The following is a 24,426-nucleotide window of genomic DNA, read 5'->3' on the forward strand; positions in this document are numbered from 1 at the left end:
AATGAGACGACTTCACAGCGAGAGTGCAATCCCCCCATCTAGTGGTAAAATTGAAGAATTACAGCTGAACTAACCCTTTGACAAATGTCGTGATTGTTATTTTTTATGTAGAAAACCACAATATCTTTAAAATAAAACTGATTAAAAATGTTCACTGGAGAGGTACAATTTAAATGTCGAAGGCAACACATGCGTACGTCACGCACGCTCGCGTGACGTCAGAGGTGTCTGAACGAACTGTCGCACAGGATCACACCGGCCATTTTTCTCAACAGCACTGCTGCCGCTTTGGGGAGTGGAAAAGCACTTCATACCACTTCGATAAGCCTACAAGTTTGGACAAGCGTGACTCGGCTCTACAGGCTTGGGAAAAGTCAAAACAGCCGGACGCGAACCATGACGCGTGCAAAGTTCTTTCGCTGACATCCTTGTCCGGGTTTGGCTTGTCTAAAGTGTCGCACAAATGGAAATGGTACCTAGCGAGGAGAACCAGTTCGTATCCAAAGAGGTGAGCTGAGCCGATTGAAGACCCAGCCCGGGTCGTACATTTAACCTGTCATCCTTGCAGTACGCCTAGAATGCAAAACTACATGTGTGTGATGTCAACGCTTTCGGTGTTAAAATGAGCTTGGTTGTTGTTTAGAAGCTAACTTAGCTGCTAGCTGTTAGCTGTTAGCCTCTAAACAACACTTGGACGGCCTATCGTGACATGGCTAACTTAACATTGGCGTTAGCGGCACTACAGTGAAGACAAAGTGAGCTCGTGTAACTAAATTTGAGCTTTCGTGTCATTTAAATGCCCAAACTAAGCATTGTACCGTGTAATAGCCACGACGTTTTTAGCTGACACGATATTCCCAAATACTATTTAGTCAACTTACAAGTAGCAGCAGCTCGCTGACTAGCTAATGTCGTCTGATAAGTCCAAACATTGGCAATATCTGTTCTTTGCTAATCTATCATTAGATGCGTTCAATCTAAACAAAAAGTGCACTTCAGTACTTTTGCAACGGTGCAGAATCTTTTATTGTGATGTTTCGGCTTGTATTTAGATGAAGTTTAGGTATGGGTTCGCCAAGGTGTGTCAGATGCACAAGACAGGCACATTTTAGCAAATTGACACCATTACTCTTCAGAGTATGCGCACCCAAACGTGATCTTAATGCATTTTAGCTTAATCGAAGTACCTCCGAAAGCGATCCTGCAGGCGATCAGCTGTCCCTTAGCAAGAGGTGGGGTAGAGTTGCAGCAATTTTCTCAAGAGTTACTTTAGAATAATTTGACTCAAGTGAAAGTAAAAAGTAGTCCTCCTCAGTCAGGTCAGTAACTTTTGATTGCCTTTTTTTTAATCAGAGCGTGAATGTCAAATCGCCAGAAATATAAAATAGGACTGTGCAACTTCCGATATTGCCCAACATAATCACTTTGACCACTATGAGTTACAGTCGTCGCTCACTATATTGTGGTTCACTTTTTGTGGGTTGAGTGCATCTTTATTTGATTTGTTTAGCTGATGTAATACCTGCCCCACACATGCATATATAGATTGTTTTTGTTGCAGTGTATGCATTGTATATATATTTAATATATAGAAATATTACAATTAATAGTTTGGTCGCTACTTAACAGATTTTATGTGTTGCTGGGGAAGTCTGTAATGCATCCCCTTTGTTAAACAATGGGTTACTGTAAATCTTTATAAAACAACTAAAGTTCAGCCACAAGGAATGCTTTAATTGTCTTTGTTTACACTCGTGAAACAAAATATTTAAAAAAATCAATGGAAACACCCGATATATATATATATATATATATATATATATATATATATATATATATAGCCCACTCCTACTCATCAGAGATTAATTATATAGAAAATGCCAGGTCAAATTTATTTATATAGCCCTTAATCACAAGAAAGTCTCAAAGGGCTTCGCTTGCCCATAGCTGACAACATATTAACGACATCCCCTGATCTTAAACCCCACGAGGGCAAGGAAGAACTAAAAAAAAAACATCTGGGGAAAAAATGAGAAACCTTGAGAAGGGATCACAGATGGGGGAATCCCCCTTCCGGGATGATCAGGCCGCAATGGATGCCGAGTTGGCAACATTTAACACATATTATGACACTATAAAATGTTGGTTAAAATAATGTGAAAGTCCAACAAATGAAGTGCTACAGGAAGACGACTTCGGTGAAGTGGGTCCCTGCCCACTTGGTCAATGTAGAAATCCCCATAGCAGCGCGTCCAAAAATGTGGTCAACCTCCGATCTTGTAGCGGTCAGTTGCTGTGGGATCGAAGCAGCAGCCTCCAATTCGCTCGTCATCACCTAATTCCCAAGCCTGGGCAAAGGGGACAGAGAAAAGAATAGAAGCAGCAGTGTAGAGGCCAACAAATAGTTCAACTAATTGCAAAAGTATACAAATAGTATAGGATACATTTCTACTGCAAATTATTTTCTCAAGTTTGAAGTTAAGCTCTTGTAGACTGAAATATGGACATTTTTAGGCAGACACAGATGATAGCATATGACTGAGTTGCTGTTTTTTTTTTCCTTCCGTGGTCTTTAAATTAACATAGCTTGATTGTGAGGTCATGGGTGTCCTACGGCTTCTGACTGCAAGTCTCACATGCTGTTTTTTCTGCCATGCATTACATAAATTACTCACATTAAAATGATGCTTCTGTGTAGAGCCACAGAAACTGTATGTGAAAATCTGACTTCTTGGCTCTGTTGTTTAATATGTGCAATGCAGTCAAATGCCGCTAGTCGTTATGTTGGATTGTCACGTAACAGCACCTGAGGCTCACATCCCACTGATGAACCAAAACAAATTGATCAAACTGTTAATATTAGGTAGATACAAATATAAGTAAAGGGTGGAATTAAGATGGATATTAATTTAAACGCCTCCTACTCACCTATAAAGCCCTTCACAATCAGGCCCCCCCCCCCTCGTCTACCTCTCCGACCTTTTCCACCCATACTCCTTCCCGCACCCTCCGGTCCTCAAATGCAAACCTCCTCGTCATCCCATGACCAAGCATAAAACCTGGGGGGACCGAGCCTTCTCTGTCGCGGCCCCCACCCTCTGGAACTGTCTACCTCAACACATCCTCAACAGTACTGACCTCCCATCCTTCAAATCATTTCTCAAAACTCACCTGTTCTGCCATGTTTTTAAACATCTTTTAATCTTTGTTACTCATTTCTAGGTTTTTTTTCCTTCTTTTTTTGACAGTCAGTTTTGTATCCTCGTTGGCTGTTAGCTAGCGAATCGGCGCACGGGGCAAGAACAGGAAGTGACAAAGTCGGATAAACAATGAGCACGCCTTCGCTGGCTTAATCTTCTTACAAATACAAGAAAGAGGGTTGACAATTGAAGTATTTCACGATACTGTGTCAAGAGCATGAGGATTTGTTTCTCGTGGGAGTACATTATGAGCGAAAAATATTGCTGAATGCATTGTTTACCTTTTTATAATCTGCCTCCTTCCAATAGCTTTCCGGTAGGCTTTTTCTAACCATGAGAAATAGTAACTACCGCCGCCAATGGTATGGAGGTGTATTACATCTTACGCATGTGCAGATGGTACTTTAATGGTCAGCGTCGCTGTCTGTCGTTGCAGTGTATTTTTCCCTTGCGACGTGCTGAGAGTTAGCCCGACGCCACAGGGGCTAAGCGTCGGTCACAGTTGGCCAACGTTGGATTGGTCTTTCTAGGATTTGAGAAAAATGTCACTTTGACATTATAGCTTGTAAATTTTCCAGTGTTCAAATTGTCACTATCATAAAAACATTTAACTGTTCAGGCAATGTTTTTGATAATAATAATCAAAATAATACATTAACCAGTCTAATTAATTATTCTTACATGATTTAGCTAACCAGTTGGAAGCTAGTCTAGTAGTTGACATCCTTTCTGGGTGCTCCGTCTTATCAACCAGCCCGCAGGTGTGACTCAAAGGCACAATACAGACGATAAAAATCAAAGTCCTTTGTCACAGATCAGTACCTGCTCTGGCTGAGAGTCCTATCGAGCCAACAGTAATGGGAACAAACACAGGGAGTAGAAAATCGACCAAATCAATTATCCTATCGACTCTTGCATTGAATAATTGAGTACTTGGATATCTTGACTCTTTCGATAACTGTAGATGGATGTTTATGTGACCCGAAAATGGCTGTGTAGATGGAGGTCATGGTGCTGAAGAAGCATTGGGGCAAAAGGTTTTGTCAGTGTATTATTATTATTTTTTTTAATATTTTTTTTTTTTTTGATCAACTTTGTCAATTTTTTCCCCAGCTCGAATATGATTGCGTTTTTTTCCTCAATATTGCAACTCCAGCTACGCTTTAAAAACCTAAGCAATAAATGTATTTTATTTCAATAAAAAATGAGGAGAAGCGGTTCAGATGATGGATGAATGTCAGATTTCCGTTTTACTTTGGCTAAAATAAAGGCAAATGAACCATAGGTTAATATGAAAAACTGTTGATTTATCTACTTCTATTAGACTCGGTAACTTACTAAACACTTTGACTGGCAGTCTTCTAAGCGGTCACTACACAACACAATTCTACCAAGCAAGTGTGGCGTAAACATACTGTAAGTAAGTCATAAAAAATTGAGTTCAACTACAACCTGATGTCGATTTCAAGTTGATTAATTCTTCAGTGTGAAAATAAGAATGAACATAACCAACACTTCTGGCAAAAATTGTTTGACATTTGAGTCCCCACCTCCCGCCGCCCAAATGATGTCGCCTAAATTCCCAATTTTTTGAGTGGTTCCACTTTCTTGGTTCCACCATGATTTTTTTTCTTTTCCTTATTATTGATGATTATTTGATAGCACTATGTCTGAGTTATGATTAGGTACAAAATGACTTGTTGTAGGAAACAAACAATCTTTATTTTTCCACATTATTATTATTTTTTTATATTTTCTCCCAATTTGGAAACATGAGTCTTGCTCTGAAGCAATTTAAACAGCTGTAGCATAAAGTTACAACAGTGGAAGACGACCAGCCAACTTCCGATTTTGCAATGTGTTCCACGTAAATCCGTGCTCACCCTCTGTTGACATTTTCACTTTCACATTTAAATGTTTTGTTTTGCACGTCCAAAATTGTTACTGGGGTTCTTTCAGTGCCATCGTTTGACGTTTGAGTGTAAAGTTTACCAATGTTTTCATCCAATTTTCTGCTAACATTGACAAATGTCAACCCGAATACTGTCTGCCTGTGCCGAAGTGTCATTCACTTTCATCGTCTCGTTTGGTTGCTTTTTTGTTGTTTTAGCATTTTGCTGCATTTTATCAATTGGTGTTTATTGCTATTTCTACTAATATTGTCTTTACTGCCCTTTGAATGAGATGTAGCCATAATAAAATGTTGATGTTTGTGCCTCTGTTGCTGTGTGAGTGTGCGTCATGTTGGCACCCAGTGATTATATCCATGGTAAAAATAACCTTTAATCTCGTAACACACTTGTGTGTTGTCAGCTGCAGCTCCTTTATAGAACACAACACTGGTATTTTGCCACGATTACAAAACAACACGCATGATGTAAAATCAAGGTGAATGTTACTCCCACCACTACTTGACCAGGTCACAATTTTCTCAAGCATGCGTCTAGTATGCACCAGCCTGATTTCACTTGCTTTGTAATAAGTCGTCCCCCGTCTATGTTCCATTTGATTAGGGTGTGTTTTGGAGTTGCAGACAGAGTCTTTTTGATGAGATGAAGAGGATTTCTCAGGTAGCACAATGCCTTGTGTTTGCATGTACAGTGTAGTCGCCTCTCATCGTCAGCATGTTGCTAGCTAGTTGTATGCGGCCGCATGAGGTCAGTACAAATTTCCATTAGGATTGACAGATTTTTCAAACATTCGAGACATACTGTACATTAAAAAAAAAAAAAAAATTCTCTACTTGCAGCATTACTTTAAAAATATAATTAAATTTGGACAAATGTTTTTAGATACCCCCCTGATCACCTTTGGAACTGGAACAGAGATTAAGTAATTCCTGTAGAAGAGAGGAAGCTGTTAACGCTTTAAAGGGCCAACACCATAATTCTTTCCATTTTCACGTCCTATTGATGATATGGCCGCCTGTCCGCATACTAAGACATCATTTGTACTACACTCAAGCCAAGCCTACTCAAGACATTTCTTGTTAGTATTTTTACTTGACTATTATACAATATAAATTCATTCCTTTTAGCAATTTCACTGGATTGAATGTTGAGGAAAGGACTCCCTTCAATGTGTCTTGATGCTCTTGGGTAGCAGTTAAAGTAATTTTTAACCAAGGAGAGATGAGCTTTTGACCCCAGTCAGTTGTAATTTACATTATTTAAAAATATTTACTGCACAAACAATTGCATGGTGGCCTCTAGGGCCGGGCCGATAATTCGATATCGATATGTATCGCAATTGACACGTGATCGATACCAATAGAAAATGCCTTCGATAAAACGTTCGATAGAAGAAAAAAAAAGAAAAACAAACCCGATCGCAGCCTGGTGCGTGATGTTGGCAGCGCTCTTCTGCCTATAAACATGAAGAAGAAGCGTTTAAACCAAAGAAGAAGCAGCTTTTCAACCAAAGGAGGAAGAAGCAGCTTTTCAACCAAAGGAGGAAGAAGCATTTAAACTAACAAGAAGAAGCTGTTAACTCAACGGAGCATGCTCGCTGGCCCGGCAGCCGTGCGCTATGCTCGCGTCGTAACTTGGCTCAAATGAATGACCACTCGACTCAGTACAACTCTTACAATTGAATTATATTATGCATGATAACCCTATTAAAAACCTGTGGATGGAGCCATGGTGTACAAGTAGAGGAGTTCTTGTCTTTGACATGCTAGCAGTAGTTAGCCTTATCCGACACCGGCACCGCACTCAAGGTAAAATCAAGCAAATAAAATATGAATGGACTATGGCAATAATGAGTCCGCTAAAAAGATAAAGTAGTCCTAAGACGGTTGGTCAACGTTGATGTATGCACCGCAAGAGAGTATAGAATAAAGGCTAATATATATGTCAACAACTGTTTTGGGGTAGACCTAATGCAAATAAGCATTTACAATGCACTGATGGAGGACAGACAAACTGCACATTACACTACATAGCGACAGTTAACTGTTATTTATAGAAAAGGTTTAAAACAAAATCAATAATTATCAATATTGACCGATATGAAATACTGACATTGTGACAGTTTTTCAAACATTTCTCAGCCCTTCTAAGCACATTATCTTTAAAATTGAGTTTATTTAATCCTTTTTTCGACCAGTTTATTTCACTCTTTCAATAGTTACATTGACCATTTTTGGGATTTTGGGATTTTCTTGTTTGTACCTGTCTGATTGCATTTGCATCTTGCCTAGTTTGTTGTTTGAGAATGAAAACAAAACTGTGTGCGTCAATATTTTCAATTTTACATGATGGGTCTAACTGTTTAAGTTAAGCAATTTGACAACATTATTTGAAAATATTGAAAAAAATTTTGGAAACAAAAAACAGACTATATGATGAGAGAAACCTTGGATTATTAACGATGGCAGCACAGAATGTCCTGTACTGAACAAGATTGTGTTTGCTGTAATGTCTTATTTTGCGGATCCGATCGATCTGCAAATTATGACATTACAACTGATCACGATTGTGCATAAAATGATGATGTTGTCCGATGTGCAATCTCAAATAACATGCAAACCGAGAGTGAAATAACAACTCCAAACTTTAAACGTGTCATCTGTTCTCTCCTGGCCAAGGGCACATTTGAATCTGGCTGGAAAACCTGCCGCGTGTTTTTCAGAAATGTCACTCAACTTGTATTGCTTAGGTTTGATCCGTAACACGGCATGGCGCTAGGTGTGTCCCTGCTCATGTCGAACAAGCATTACGCAAAAAATGAAGTTCAAACTTTCTCTCCAGCTTGAACAAATTAAAGACAGGATGCAAAATAGGAACCGGCCAGTCATGTTGACCGTCTTCCCGTTGTCTTATTGCAGATCCAAAAAGCCGCAGAGGAGCCCAGAGTGCTGTGTATAATCCAGGACATCACCTGTGCCAAGACAGTCAACGAGAGGTTGACCTTCAACCTGCCTGCGTCCACCGCCCTCTCCAAACTTTATGAAGATGTTGCCCACAAAGCAGGATACGTCAACGGATCCTTTGAACTCGCCTGGGGAAACACGCAAGACATGGTTGGGAAATTCTACTCAGTGCAGATCACGCGATTAAAATGAATTCTGTTGTTGTACAAGTCCATCTTTTACCATCGTCTTTACCGTTTACAAATTCTCATGACATCTGTTCCCTTGAGGCTGTACTGTATCTGAACTTGGAAAATGCTGATAGTAATGCATTGTTTGCAAATAACACACAGCCTAAAAGTTGGATTCGGGAGTGGATTTGGACATAGCATTGTTCACCTGTACAAAGTAAACGTAGTGCAGGAGTTTTGCCCAATGCGATTGCTCGTATTTGCTGATGTTGAATAATATAGAAGGAGGGCAGTATGTGCTATTTTGTGTACACACTGGCCCCTTTTCTTAAAGGAGCCCAAGATAATCCTGTTCCTGACCCAAGCCAAAGACTTAGGTGCTATGCCTGTTGTTATCTCACTGAGTAGGTCAGTGGATTAAGCTGCGGTTTGTTTCCATTGCAGCCCTCTTTGCTTGCTCATCCTAAACATAGCCATCAGGAAGAAAGTGTGCATGTTAGCTCTTTTTAGTTTAGTTGGTTATCTTTTATATGTGGGGTCTGTCACAGATATTAAAAAAAAAAAAATCTTTCAAGATTTGAAAAATCCATGTGTACCAGGCTTAAAATTAAAAACCAGTTATAGACCTGACTCCTGACATACTTTTCGATGTTATGAACAGCATGCAATAATTGAATTCGAATTGTCATCACGCAACAGAAGAAGGCATGCAAACTTACTTCCTTCCGTACTAGTATATTTTTAGAATTGATTATGATATTGATTAGTCCATCAGTTACTGTTAGCACCCGTTTCCAAGCTACCCCAGCTCCACTTTGCTAGCTCTGCTTTGCAGTAATTACATAAAACTTTATTTTTGTCCTTATTTTTTTTTTGTAAGTCTAAAGCGACCCAAACCTTGATCAATCTTTTTTTTGTTAGTTGTGGGCGGCGCAAGTATGTTTTTAGAATGATTAATTATAGTTCCAAACTTGCAAGACAGAAATTGTTGTCGACCAATTTTTGAGGGCAACTTAGCCGCTAGCTAAAACCCCCCCCTTTTTTTTTTTAACTGGCTAACCGGTGTTTGCAACAGAGTCCTAAAGTTAGTGCGCATTTCACCCAAAATACTTAAAGCGATGACTTTTAAATTTAGCCTAGTGAGGATAAGTGGTTCGTAAAAATTAATGGATGGATGAAATTATATGCTCTAGTGAAGCAAAGCAAAACGTTAACTGAAAATGACATCACAGCACCTCAGGTAACGACCAATCACGGCTCATCAGTTTTCTGGTTTTGATCATGTGACGTCATTTTCAGTCATCAGCAAGTAGCAAAATTACCATCCCCTGTGATGAATAAAAATGGGTGGATATTGCTGTTTAATTCATATTCCACAAACACGATATTAATCAGAATACCATGTTGAGACTAGTAGGGCACTAGTCCTTACATATTATTGTAAAGATCGTTTTTGACTTGATTTCCACTTTAAAGAAATCAAACTCTAAGCTAATAATGTTTATATAAGAGCAGCTGCTTTGATTTACATATGATCCGATTAGTCGATTAATTGTGATTACTATCGGTGACTACTTGACTATGTATACCGTAATCACTGAACTGAGGACCCCCTGCAATGGAAAGAAAAACGCTAGTTACTGTAAAAGACTGATGTCTGAATCTTCCTCTCCTTTTGTACATCCAGACACCCCTAGAGCACAGTGGAGAGGTGTCGCTTCTGGATTCTGGGTTCGAGCCTGGTGGTAAGAGGAATTTCCTCCAGCTAACAGACAAAGATGGAGAACAACCACATGTTGCCTCGGTGAGTGGTACATAGATAATTAAATGAAATGCTTTGCTTGGCTCCTCAGTTTGCTGGTGAGTGTAAAGTTTGGACTCAGGAGCAATGGAAAATTCTCATGTGGTCTTGTGAGTCTTGAATGACTCTGTTCTGGTGTGATGGGTATTTCAGGTAAGATGAGAGGTGAACAACGTAATGGAACCATCATGCGTAGTGTTTACTGTGCAAACCTGAAGGCCTCGTGTTTTGAACAATGTTTGTGTCATTGCATCAAGTTCTGGTTCCAAAGTTATAAGTTTGGCAGCATGTTGATGGTATATATAACACACAAGATTATGATTTTAACTTACTACAAAAACGTAACAGTTTGTTTGTCTTTATGTCCGTGTATTTTTAAGGGTGAGTCAGTAGCCGCAGATAACAGTGGACTGGATGATAGCCCCCAGGAGCGATTCATTGGGCCCCTGCCCAGAGACGGCGCCGTTGGCTGCAGTGGCGACTGCAGCAGCCCCTCTTACTCGTACACCTCCATCCTCAACAAATCTGAGACGGGTGAGGCCTTGTCACCTGTAAAACGGGTCATGTTTTTTTTTTTCTACACCCTCAGCTTGTCTTCTTAGATTGCTCTCTTCACCACTCTAGGTTACGTGGGTTTGGTCAACCAAGCAATGACTTGCTATTTGAACAGTCTCTTACAAACACTGTTCATGACCCCAGAGTTCAGAAATGCGCTGTACAAGTAAGTAAAGAAATGCAGTGAGTTTGTTTATCGCACCTGATACGGTTGACCCACAATAGGTGGACATCCGTAATGTAGAGAGATTGTGGACACTTTTTTTCAAAGAGCCACAGACTCACATTTAAATCACATTTGAACTCATTAATACAAACTTTTAAAACACACTTATTTGAACAAAAAAAACAAACCATAACATAGAAACCAAAATCCATGTTGTCTTTGTACATTTGTGTGCATTTAGGAGGCACTGCCTTTTGAGTTGTCATGACGACTCACGATTATAGCGGCGGATACTGTATTCAAAGCCATATGTAAAGTTGTTGTTTTGTTTCCTGTGAACTTTTACAACATTTTTCATTTATGGCCCACTTCAGCTGGGAGTTTGAGGAATCTGAAGAGGACCCAGTCACGAGCATTCCCTACCAGCTGCAAAGACTGTTTGTTCTTCTCCAAACAAGTAAGAAACGTGCCATAGAGACCACCGATGTGACGCGAAGCTTTGGATGGGATAGTAGTGAAGGTGAATGTTTCATCCTCTTCCATGGCTGGAATGATTATGTTTGACTGGGAAACATCACATGCTATGGCATTTATCTTTTTTTTTTGTTTTGTTTTTATCCCAGCTTGGCAACAACATGATGTGCAAGAACTTTGCAGGGTTATGTTTGACGCCCTGGAGCAAAAATGGAAGCAGACAGAACAGGTGGGAGAAAGCACAAATGGAAAATCAGCCCCGCGTCACAAACAAAACAAAAGGCTTTTTGTGAGATTAAGGATATTACGGGTAGTAAATTTCCCTTTTATTTATTTATTTATTTTTTTAAAGATCACATAGGCCTGTGTCTGTGCAGACCACATGGCTTCAGTGCACATGAGACAAATAAGCTTGTGATTGCCTAAAATAATGTGACTTACTTAATAAATATCTTGTGGGAGATTTGTTTATCTTTTATTCCTACCTAAGTCAAGCCTCTTGCAAAAAAGCTTTAAAAAAATTATAATTTTAATAGCTAAAGACAGGTTTATTTAAATACAGAATTAGTTCTCTATCCAAAAGACATGAATGTCTTGAGGCAGGATGTGTATTCAAGGCCAAAAACTCGGTTGAAAATTGTCATTGCTGCTTCTGACCCTGCAGTCACAATGCAGATTTCAAATGAGACAAGATAGATCCAAGAAGTCAGCCCAAAAGATAGTAGACAGCAAGCGGCAAGATGGCTACCCCCTGAGATGGACAAAAATGTGTGGATTTTACTGCTTATATTCCACAAACACAATATTAAACAGAATGCCATGTTTCAACTAGTGGCCCTGCATAAAATATTCCTTCTTTCATCAATGGTTGGATTCCCTTCAAAGTTACACGGATACTTGGAATACTGTACACATCGTAATAATTGAGGTGGAACTAGGTTTTGAAGGCCATACTGGCTGGCTGAGTCCTGATGTTCCAGCTAGTCATTAAAAACAAATTTTACTATTATTTCAAGTTCTAGTCAAATAAAGAGGACATATCAAGTAATCCTACGGATATTACCACCTCCTAAGTGCGAAAGAAGTGTAAAATTGAATTTCCACTTTCAGAATGGTGAAAGACATTCAATACCAGGCATTTTCAGACCCTCTTTTACCTAAACGTTTGAAAATTTTGAAAAAAATATAAATAAATTCCCGGGGTTGAATGGCTGGGCCGTGAAGAGACAAATAAATATGTCTTTGGGATTGAACGGGTTAAAGACCCCTTCCAAAATTGGCACGCCATTAAAAGCAAAAATGGCATGCTGACATCTAACAACACAACAGGCGTCATGGAAATGTCAAAGAGCTGCTTCTATGGGAATGTTCCTGTCGTGGGCCAAACACATGGCGCTAAGAATACGTGAAATGCCAATGGCTTTTTATCATGACTGTCTCTTCAATTTCTTTGCAAGTTATCTTTTTACCATGAATCATGTCAGTGAAGGCCTGGCTGCATTCCTCTCTTCAGGCTGACCTGATCAACCAGCTGTACCAGGGGAAGCTCAAGGACTACGTCCGCTGTCTGGAGTGTGGCTACGAGAGCTGGAGGATTGATACTTACCTGGATATCCCTCTTGTAATAAGACCCTTTGGGGCCAGTCAAGCCTACGGCAGTGTGGTATGTTTTCCCCTACATTCACTTTCTTTTTTCTCATTTCATGTAATGTTGTCACAGGAGTGCTAATTTGAATACAATTCAAACCCGAATGGAATTTTGTTGCTCCAGGAGGAGGCATTGCAGGCTTTCATTCAGCCGGAAACTCTAGATGGGCCCAACCAGTACTTTTGCGAACGCTGCAAAAAGAAATGTGATGCCCGGAAGGTGAGCTCACTATGAATGAGTTTGCACAATCGCCATGCGGAAGAGACCTTCTGTGAATTCAGTTATTCCTCAAATCCACCTATTTCATTACAGGGCTTGAGGTTTCTGCATTTTCCTTACCTGCTGACGCTGCAGCTGAAGCGATTTGATTTTGACTATACCACTATGCATCGCATCAAGCTCAATGACAGCATGACTTTCCCTGAAGAACTTGACATGAGTCCATTCATTGATGTGGAGGATGAGGTGAGAGCGGTAGTGGTAGGAACATGTATGTTGATGATTTGCCGACATTTGTGACAAGCACTGATTTCTCTCGCGTCACTCATGATTAGTGTCGTTGAGCACTTGGCATATTTTCCCTTAAAATCCTTTCTTTTGCGGTCCGTTTAAATGACATCTGTAGAAGTCGCCTCAGACAGAAAGCTGCACCGACAGTGGAGCAGAGAATGAAGGCAGTTGCCACAGTGACCAGATGAGCAATGATTTCTCCACTGATGATTGTGTGGACGAGGGCATTTGCCTGGACAGCACTGCCAGCGCAGAGAGGGTCTTGAAGCCAAAGGTATTTCCTTGACAAATGGGAATGGTTGTAAGAAAATGATGAAGTGACACAGACCAGTACTATTTTCATTTTAAACATTTTGCCTGTAGAAATTAGTTTCTATTAGGGATGCATCGATACCACTTTTTTCCAGACTGAATGGGAGTACAGGTACTTAAATTTGACAACTTGCTGATACTGAGTACGGGTACTTGGTGAACCACATCTTGTCATTTTGATTTTAAAAAAGTGTTAATCATATATTGTTCAAAAACAAACTCTTGTTGAACATGGCATACATTTCACTCAAATGTAACACTTGTACACAATCAAATATTGTTCAAAAACACAAACTTATTGAGCATGGAAACATTTTCATTTCTTATACACAGCAAAACCGTCTGCGAGTATTGTTGTATCATCTTCCTCTACATATTGATGCATCGTTTGTGTTTCAATATTAGTTATTTAAATGTTTACACTGCTATTTTTTTAGTCAATCATTGGTGTTTCGCATTGCGTTAGCATTAAGCTAGCAGACTTTTGCAAGATGAAGCTATGTGCTTGCTTAAATATAAAAAGTGTAATTCTCCCGATTATGTTAGCTTTTCTGTAAACTTTTACTGAGAATATCAATAAACTGCCCGAAGCAAGCACACATTCACTCTTTTGAGGAACTGTGTGCTCTGCCAAACTGCACAGGACAAAATAGTAGAGTGAGTAGAGAGACGTACCCAATCAGCACATTTAAAGTATTTATTATTATTTTACACATTTTCATCCCCGAGGGGTAATTATTTGATGGGGTATGTTCTCTGAATTGTGCAGTCAAACATTGGTTACTGATAGTTTTTATGCAACGTAAAAAACAAGAATGTGATTGTTTTTTTTTTTAATGTGATTGTTTTTTGTTTTTTTGTTTTTTTTCATTTTGTCATACTTTATCAGTGAGTGCAGTCATTATTCCTCATTGCTTTAGTCTGAGCAAAAACATTTTGGACACTTTGTCAGAGTTTGCCGAGCTTTGAGCTGTTCTCCGTCATGGTCCATTCGGGAAGTGCCGCAGGCGGACACTACTACGCCTGCATCAAATCCTTCACTGATGGCCAGTGGTACAGTTTCAATGACCAGCATGTCAGCAAGGTCAGTATCAACCACCGGAAGCTATCTTGTCCTCAGGATTACGACGAGAGCTTCATTGTCACAAGTGTCAAATGTTCCCTTTGTCCCTTTTCTCCGCAACGGTCATATTTCTTCACTCCTGGTTGATGCGTTTTATTTTTTGTAATAGATCACCCAGGAGGACATCCGAAAGACTTATGGTGGGTCCTCAGGGAGCAGAGGATATTATTCCAGTGCCTTTGCAAGGTTGGTTTTGTGTATTGTCTCGCCTGTGCTGTATTCTTACACTCAGAACACCTATACCCTCAATGAGCAGGATTTTTATTATATTATATTAGTTCATATGCATGTTTTTTTTCTTCAACAGCTCCACGAATGCTTATATGCTGATTTATAGATTGAAAGATCCCTCAAGGAATGCAAGTAAGAAATTTGTTAATTTACAAACAGGGATTCATGTTACCAGTTGAATGTGTTAATCATTTACATAAGAAACTCCCAAGTTGTTAAAGACATTGTTGATTTGATATTCAGTAACAAGGCTTCAAGCAAAATTAAATGCTACCTATATCATTAAATGGGTTGTCAGAGGAGCAATTAGGGCTGAACGATTAATATCACAATGTGATAAAACGATAAATGAATAACTAAACAATGAATCCAACTGTGATAAAAAAAAAAAATGATCGTCTTATCGTAACGCACGCATTTAAACAGTGATGCGTGAAAGACTAGCACATCTGACAGCATCAGCTTGTTACACAACTCACCGTGAGCCCTTACATGAGAGCGCAGTGTGGCAGGTGAAGGGAGAAATGCAAACTTGTTTCTCCACTCACATGTTGGAGTACAGCCAGGCTATCGGAGTGAAAGCGAACAAAAAAAAGTCTACAGAGGAAAGCACTCGAAAATGGTAAATAACTAATGTAGTTACTTACACCCACACTTTCCCAAGAACACTGAGGTAAGGTGGCTGCAGAGTGAAGACTGCTTTTATTGTTAGCGCATGTGCCTGTTAGACTGGTGTGGAAAAATGATTTACACGTGGCGCAACATAATTTGCTGTTGAAGACATACGACGGCACCACTGGGACAAACCAAACATTTACCTATTACTGCGCTTTTAAAGTGTCACATTCTCAAACATTTGTTATTGATGTCATTTCAGTCATCCAAAATGCATCCATAAAGTACAATCGCTTAGTAGCACTAATGTTGTATGTTTAAAATACAATTGTATTTATTTAAAACAGTGCAGTTATTTTATACTAAACTTATGCATGGTCATATTAAAATAATTGTTTGGAACAAACCAGGGTAAACACTCAAAATAAAAATCGTATTTCCAATCAAAGTCACAATATTGGGGTAAAACTTGTAATTTGATTTTCCCTCATTGTTCAGACATAAAAGCATTGTTTCCACTGCTCTTTGTTTCTGATCCTCGAGACTTAGTTTCTAAATTCTTGAATGAAGCTTCCGGCCTACAACTTGGAGCTTTTGTCTGAAATGCATTAACGGTATAGTCTTTTATGTTGTGATAATGCCAGCTGTCTCCGTTGCCTTTGAACCAATACTATACATGTCTCCTGTCTGAAGAGTATTTAGCTGTGGATGACTTCCCAGAGCACTTAAAGAGTTTGGTTGAGAAGGAGAAAGAATCTGAAGAGCAGGAGAAGCGACAACGGGAGATCGAGCGAAACACTTGCAAGGTAAACAAATGGATCCACTGGCTTGATTCGGTATCTGCTCTTCTACCTGCGTCGAAAACCAGCGATGCATCGCTTCTGAATCGACCATTCATGTTCTTTACTTTAGATCAAGCTTTTCTGCATGCACCCTTCGAAGATGATGGTAGAGAGCAAGCTGGAGGTGCACAAGGACAAAACTCTTATGGAAGCAACAGAAATGGCCTACAAGGTTTGTTGGTTTGTTTATACAGTCCTTGAAATGGGCAAAGATGATGAACTCAGATCACCCAGGTCACCCCGGTACTGTTTTCCAGCTGATGGAGCTGGAGGAAACGGTCCCCTTGGACTGCTGTCGCCTGGTGAAGTATGATGAGTTCCACGAGTACCTGGAGCGCTCCTACGAGGGCGAGGAGGACACGCCCATGGGCCTTCTGCTCGGAGGGGTCAAGTCCTCTTACATGTTTGACTTGCTGCTGGAAACCCGCCGGCCAGAGCAAGCCTTCCTGCCTTACAAACCTGGCGGTGAGGAGCCTGGTGCTACCGAGACACTTAGACTACCGTTCAAAGGTTTTTCGGTTGCCGAGTTGATATCATGTTTTTCGTAGGGCGAAAAAAAAACTGTAACAGTCAATCCATTTGATTAACTGGATGGTGGCTTGAGTTTACTGTCTGCAATAAATTCAAACACCGCATCTGTTTAAGCTATTTAAAATTAATCTAAAAACAGACATCGTGTTAAAACACACCCTTGTATATATATATATATAATATATATGTATATAATGTGTAGGCATTTTATATCCACTGTACACTAGTGCTTTTCTTTCCCCCAAAAATATTAGTGACCCCAAACTTTTGAACGGTAGGATATTAAAATCATTGTGCGCAGAATATATGACCATGGCTCAGTACGTAATTGCATTTTCCTTGTCACGTGTTTCCATGTGTGCATGTGGTGCCGTTTTCCCACAGAGGTGATGGTAAAGGTTCATGTTGTGGATCTGAGAACCGAAACCATCGCCCCTCCCGTCAGTGTTCGGGCTTACCTGAACCAGACCATCACTGAATTCAAGCAACTTCTTGCACAGGTTCATTTTTCCTCTCTATCACTTCTATCCTACGGCTGAAACAATTAACTGAATAACTAGAATAATTGATTACAAAAAAAAAGCAAAGCAGAATCTCAGCCTTGATGCCTCAGTGCTTTATTTTTCCACATGAATTATGACCGTTTTACAGTCACACACCACTCTGTGTAGAAATTAGTTGGCGTGTTGGCAGCAAGCCATCTGGAAAGAGATCATAAATGTTCATAAATGTCTCATGTTAGAATGTCCAAAGCTTGGGGTTGTTTTACACTTAAAAAAGAAGATAACAAAGTGCGATGTGTAGAGGCTGTAAAGCAGAACTGACTTATGTACGTCTTCAGCACGTCTACAATCATCAACGCTAGGTAGCGATGTAAGCTAATTTAGTATAGTCTACCAGCGCGTGATAGAATCTATTGAGATCAAGTGGTCAAGGATCGACACAGGATGGTGACCCCAAGTGGACAGCAATAGTACCTGTACCTCACGTGCATGTTTTAAATCAAATTTTCAATTTGTATTCGATTAATCGATTAGATAATGGGTAGAATGGTTGACTCTAAAATATTCAATAGCTGCAGCCCTAGTCTAATCAGAGTTCCTCCAATGTGTTCTTTTCAACAAACCAATTTCTGCCAGTTATACACATCATATGTGCTTCCCATCAGGCTACAGGGCTATCAGCAGAAACAATGCGCGTGGTTCTGGAACGTTGCTACAATGATCTGCGGCTCTTGTATGTTCCAAACAAGACACTGAAGGCGGAAGGCTTCTTCAGGAGTAACAAAGTGTGTATATTCAGTTTAATTCTGGCTTATGAGATCACATTGTCTTGTATTTCCTTTTTTTTTTAAAATTTGGTTCAAGAAATCTTGACCCCAGAAAACATTGATTCCAACCCCCTCACCCTGTCTTTCACATTTTGTGTTGTTAGATTTTTGTGGAGAGTTCAGAGTCCGCTGATCACCAGGTTGCATTCACTGACTCGCTGCTGTGGAAGCTGTTAGATCGCCACGGGAATACTATTCGACTTCTGGTCTTGCTACCTGAGCAGTCTCCTGGCACTTTGTTCAGCAGAACTGTATGCCAAAAGCTTGGCGGTGACTCAGATGTGCCTTTTGAAGGATCAAAAGGCAACAGGAAATCAGTGGAGGCTATCCTTGAGGAGAGCACAGAAAAGTTAAAGAACCTGTCTCTGCAGCAGCAGCAGCAGCAGCAGCAGCAGCAGCAGCAGCAGCAGCAGCAGCAGGGATCCAGCACCAGCGACAGCCAGAAAAGCTCTGACACAAGTGACTTTGAACAAATCGAATCCCTGAGTCAAGAGGTGGACTCAAATTCACCCCGCGTAGCCGCAGACAACAGAGACCTAGAAAACCGGATCGGGGCCGCGCCTGGGTGCAGGGGCGGTGCCTCATCCGACCCAGAAAACCACTTGGCCTGTGAGGAGCGCTCAGACTCTGATGTAAACAATGACCGCAGCACCAGCTCCGTGGACAGCGACATCCTGAGCTCGAGTCACAGCAGTGACACGCTGTGCAATGCCGACAGTGGTCCCATCCAGCTGGCCAACGGCTTGGACTCGCACAGCATCACTAGTAGCCGCCGCTCCAAAGCCCACGAGGGCAAGAAAGAGACCTGGGACACCGCGGAGGAAGACTCGGGGACGGACAGCGAGTACGACGACAACGGCAAGACAAAGTCGGAAGCCCAGTACTTGTACTTCAGGACAGAACCTTGTTCCCAGGATGACTCTGCCTGCAATTCACAAAAATGTATGAACTTGCTATTCACGGTGTCGTTAAAAGAACCTATTATGTTCAAGTCGTCATATTTCTTCTTTAGTAATTGACTCTCCCCCCACATGAAGCTTCATAATTGCCTTCATAAGCCCAAAGGTGGTGGCGAAGCCGTGCTTTATTCTGAATTAAGCTCCTTAACTTACATCAGCGTAGTTCCTTAGCAGCAAGATGGCCCCAACACACAACATGAAGCACAGACATCCATGTTAAGCTAAATGCACCCTCTTGATTTGATTCTGTTCCGTTGATTATTAGCCTGCGTAGTGCTTGATGCACAGTTACAAAGTCAGTCTGTGCATGGTTCCTTGATAGGTCCACCGCTTGTTTGTTAATGTGTGGGGGGGGAGTTTGGTCCATTATCTGACGTCATACTGAGGGCAAATCGGTGGTTCGGAATGATCCTTTTGGCTCTCTCTGTTGTCCCTGTTAAATTGCTTTGCTATCTTTATACCCACGCAGTTATAAATCAAGGTAACTATCTCAAAAGAAAGGAACTCACTTCTTATTGTGCGATCAAAGTTCAGTGCCCTCATACTGCCGTAGTCCACACTACCTGTAAGACGACTTGAAGACCTGCTCAAACACGATATCGAATAATGCTGATTGTTTGCATGCATGAGCAGACAAAGGGTGCCCCACAAGTCAATATACAGTACACGTCCTTTTGTGCTGTTTGGTTCCAACTGTCACACAGACATATGTGAGGCCTTCAGCATTTGACAGCATGATAGTTGCAGTTTTTCGAAGCATATTGTTCCCTCCTCCGGGTGGACTTTCCCTCGCTTTATGCGAATACCTGCTAGGCGTTTTCATCAGTGGTGGCGGTCGTTTGCCAAGCGCAACTCGAGGGACTTGCCACGGATAGCGTAAATTGTGCTGCGCTTCGGAGCACTGCGATGGTTTAAAGCTTCTCAAAAATCGCGCCGAACGTGCAGTTGGGAGACAGAAAAACATCTTGCCAGGCGGCAATTTTGCATCACTCGTCAAATGTCAAATGGAGAGCCAGTGATGCAGAACTGCAAAGCCTAACAAAGCTGTCAAATGCCGACGGCCTCGCGTCTATCTGAATGATACCTCAAACCGAATAGAAAAAGTGTGCATAGGATTTTTGGATACTCTGTAGTACGACACCTGCGTTTTGGGGAGAAGAGCGAGCCAGTGTTGAGTTTTGTTTCCTGTGATGTCCCTCAGGTTTAGTGGTTCACGTGGACAAGAGGATAACGCTGGCAGCTTTCAAACACAACCTGGAGCCCTACGTGGGCGTCACCTCGGCCCAGTTTAAAGTGTTTCGGGTTTACGCCAACAACCAGGAGTTTGAGAGCGTGCGGCTCAACGAGACGCTCTCGTCGTTCTCCGACGACAACAAGGTCAGGACCCGCTTTTCGAAATCGACTGCGCTCGGTTGCGTTTGAGTGACACCTTGACGCTTCCATCGCATCCTGCAGATAACCATTCGGCTCGGGAGAGCCCTGAAAAAGGGTGAATACCGAGTGAAGGTGTATCAACTGCTCGTAAATGAACAAGAGGTGAGAGTTGGAAAGAAAAAAAAAAAACGGCCGCTTTTGCAAGCGAGCACAGCTAATAATTGCGTCTTGACGTGTGTTGTGTAGCCCTGCAAGTTTCTTGTGGACACGGTGTTTGCAAAGGGCATGACTGTCAGACAGTCAAAAGAGGAACTGCTCCCTCTCTTGAGAGAGCAATGCAAGCTTGACCTCAGCATCGACAGGTAAGCTCACACATGGATGAGGAGATGTGCTTGCGTAGCTGACAAATGTATCGTTTCATATTCAGGGTACGTCTCAGGAAAAAGACATGGAAGAATCCGGGAACAGTATTTCTGGACTACCATGTTTATGAAGAAGACATCAGCATCTCCTCCAACTGGGAGGTTTTCCTGGAAATCCTCCATGGTAATTATTTCAGTGGCAAATACTACTGCACTATTTACCTCACCACACACACACAGAGTGAGCAAACTATATAAATACCATGCAATAAATGCTGGACTACTGAACTTTTGTCTCACATTTAACTTTGATCCGAAACCCAAATGTCTTTAGTCCCACAAACAGTTATTCTTAAACAATTTTACATTAAAAGCATGTTTGTCGTCGTCTACAAATGACCTGGCCCATATACGCTGTATGTACAATATTTTTAAAAAACCAACATGGCCCTTGAGCATAAAAGTCTGCCCACACCTGAAAGAGAAGGACTGACAGTCAACAGTATTACCCACTCAATACAAAACCAAATTCATGTTATTTTATGTTTTGTAACTAACTCAGTTCATAGACACTACCGAGCCAACGTGATACTTTAAAGAGTGAACTGCTGATCCTATTTGCATTGAATTTACCATAATCATTTACGTTAACATATTGTGATTGCGCCACAGTGTTGTGTGTGCGTGTGTGCAGTGTTTGTTGTGCCCATTAGATGCCAATTCAACCATGGTGGATGTCTTATTAATGATCAATCTAGCTATATACAATAATGTATAAAGGTTAAAACAACAACACCCTGACGCTCGACTGAAAAGTGAATGTGATGAATCTCAAAGTTGCATCCAAAGCGTTGTTGGCCTGCTGTCTGAAGTGCGTTTTGACCACTTGTTCAGAACACGAGAAGATGAAGTCCATGTCGCAGCTGGCTGTCCTGACCAGGAGGTGGAGCCCGTCCACCATGAAGCTGGGTTCCTTCCAGGAAGTCATTCTGGAGAGCAGCAATGTTGAGGAACTCAAGGAGAAGGTACTGTCACTGCTGCTGCTAAATTCATTTGATGCAACTGATTGCCGCACATCTGGGCTCGCGGCGAACACCCTACTTCATGTTGCTGTCCAACAATGCTCTTTCTTTTTTTTTTTTGTCATTGCAGCTCAGTGAAATTAGTGATATCCATCTTGATAAGCTCGAGTTTGCAAAGGTTTGTGAGACGCTTCCTCCTTAATCCTTGGCCTCTTTCTCGCTTAGCCTTTTTTCTTACTGAGGTTCCTTACATGTGCCGTGCGCAGGGCCGAGGAACGTTTCCCTGTGACATTTCTGTGCTGGAGATCCATCAGGATTTGGACTGGAACCCCAAGGTGTCGGCCTTAAACATGTGGCCCCTGTACATCTGTGATGATGGGGCCGTGGTCTTCTACAGGTAAATAGTCGAGATGCTTTCCACATAAATGCACAAGTTAATTAGATTCCGTGTGAGGATCGTTCCAGATTTGGAGGGCAATTTAGGAACCAGGATTTTGCGCGAGGGGTGGGGGGGCGGGGTGTTTTGGAAGAAACTTTCCAAATACGTCTGTTTATTTTACTCATTTGCTAGCTTGTGCATTTAATATTACCGTTACGCGACGGAGACAACTTGACATGCGTTAAGAGTCAGTCATAGAATCCGTTCACTTTTCAAAATAAAATGTTTTTCAGCCTCGGATAATAAATAAACCGGAGAACTGAATGTTTTTTTTTTGTTTTTTTTTTGTAGCATAACATCACTTATACCACAGTTACATTTTCTCACAGGATAACAATATTTTCGTGCGTGGATTATTTGCAAATTCTTGGGCGGGGAAACGTCCTCCCAATTCTAGCATGACCCTCATGTTAGACCATCATTCCTGTGTGTGTGTGTGTGTGTGCGTGTGCGTGCGTGTGCGTGTGCAGGGACAGCACAGAGGAGCTAATGGAGCTATCAGAAGATGAGCGCAATGAACTCATGAAGAAGGAAAGCAGCCGCCTCCTCAAGACTGGACATCGGGTCAGCTACTCGCCGCGGAAAGAGAAGGCCCTCAAGATCTACCTAGACGGGGGTCCGCCTAAGGATCCCGGGCAGGACTGAGTCCTGCAGCGTCTCCCTGCGTCATTCGGATCTTGTGGGTACTCTCTGGGAGTCAGGTGTAGGTGAGCGCTCCGAAAGAGACTAAAACGTCGAGCGACGTCGTGGGCTAGATGTGCTCTCACCCTCCACTCTGAGCTGGGAAACCTCATTGTGCACTGTTAGTTTGTGGTGTACTGTATCATTTAAAGGGAATTCCAGAAGCTATTCCTGACAGAAAGTGAATCAAACACTGTTTAGACAAATGGGCTTAAAGCTCTGGAGATGTTCAAGGTTTGAACTCATTCATGTCTCCCCAGTCAGTCTCCCTCTGCATCTTCGGGCCATCTCGATTATAGCGATTCCTCGGTGATTGTTACGTGCTCACGGCTCTGCTTACAGTATCATCTTCCATCGCTCACCTTCCTTTGAATTCTATCAAAGCGAGCTTAAAAAAAAAAAAAAAAAAAATGATGCAAGCTTCTACTTCTCAGTTCATCTGAAAGCTTTCTGGAAGTGGAGCATCACAACATGTACCGGTAATTCTGCTCTGCTGCGGAGCGGTGTCGAGTCACAGGTTAGCTCTTCGGCGGAGCTTCTTTGCCCGCCGTCGCCTGCGCTAGATCTCTTCCGATTACGCTCTACAGTTCTCCACTTGAGGAAATCTAGTTAAGATGATCATCATGACAACTGTCCTTTTTTTGTAAATTGTTTTTCTCCGATTATAATCATTTGGTGAAACTTCACGCCCATACGCCTACCTGTCTTTATTAACATTTCGTGGATTTCTTTGTCTTTCTTATCCGATCTCCCTTGTGTGCGAAATACTGAGAGAGGATGGGAGCTCCCTCATTGGGATTTTTCAGCCGAGAGCGTGAGGTGGAGATGGCGCTTAAACCCACTGCTGCTTGATAGATGGACACCAGAGGGTGGAGAAAGTTCGCCGGGCCACCTGTGTCTCGGCCTGCCGGGCTTTTGATGCTGCCACCAGCTGTTCACTGTAAAAATGAAAATTCTTTTTTCCTCTGTTGGTGTTTCTTTCTTTCGAGATTCAAATCCTGTGTGAAAATAGTTTGAGATTTTAGAATTTAATTAAAATGCTTTATTTCATAACCTCAGTTTTCCTTTTTGAAAATCATACGACATTCAACAGGTCTGCCGCACGAGCGAGCGACGCGGCTGAAAGCGACGATACTTTTCATGAGTGGCCAATCAATATTGCTGCGATTTCAAATAGGAATCGCTGATAAACAGTGTCACATCATGTG

At 41.4% G+C, this 24,426-nt stretch overlaps 1 protein-coding gene across 1 annotated transcript; it reads left to right on the top strand.

The window, feature by feature from the left end:
* Positions 1-234: 234 nt before the first annotated feature.
* On the top strand, positions 235-24,271 carry usp47 (ubiquitin specific peptidase 47). Its single transcript, XM_086024838.1, has 28 exons — positions 235-508; positions 8,029-8,223; positions 9,931-10,047; positions 10,425-10,578; positions 10,669-10,765; positions 11,140-11,285; positions 11,389-11,468; positions 12,753-12,902; positions 13,011-13,106; positions 13,200-13,352; positions 13,513-13,671; positions 14,662-14,793; positions 14,942-15,018; positions 15,140-15,195; positions 16,372-16,484; positions 16,591-16,692; positions 16,778-16,985; positions 17,436-17,551; positions 18,220-18,339; positions 18,486-19,323; positions 20,542-20,717; positions 20,796-20,876; positions 20,961-21,076; positions 21,142-21,260; positions 21,971-22,101; positions 22,229-22,276; positions 22,365-22,495; positions 23,008-24,271. Exons 1-28 carry the CDS (start codon positions 464-466, stop codon positions 23,180-23,182), a joined length of 4,131 nt encoding a protein of 1,376 aa, XP_085880964.1. The 5' UTR covers positions 235-463; the 3' UTR covers positions 23,183-24,271.
* The last annotated feature ends 155 nt before the right edge of the window (positions 24,272-24,426 follow it).

The sequence above is a fragment of the Filicampus tigris genome, chromosome 3 (assembly GCF_054856515.1).
Source record: "Filicampus tigris isolate MCC_2025a chromosome 3, RoL_Ftig_1.0, whole genome shotgun sequence".
NCBI classification, from domain to species: domain Eukaryota; kingdom Metazoa; phylum Chordata; class Actinopteri; order Syngnathiformes; family Syngnathidae; genus Filicampus; species Filicampus tigris.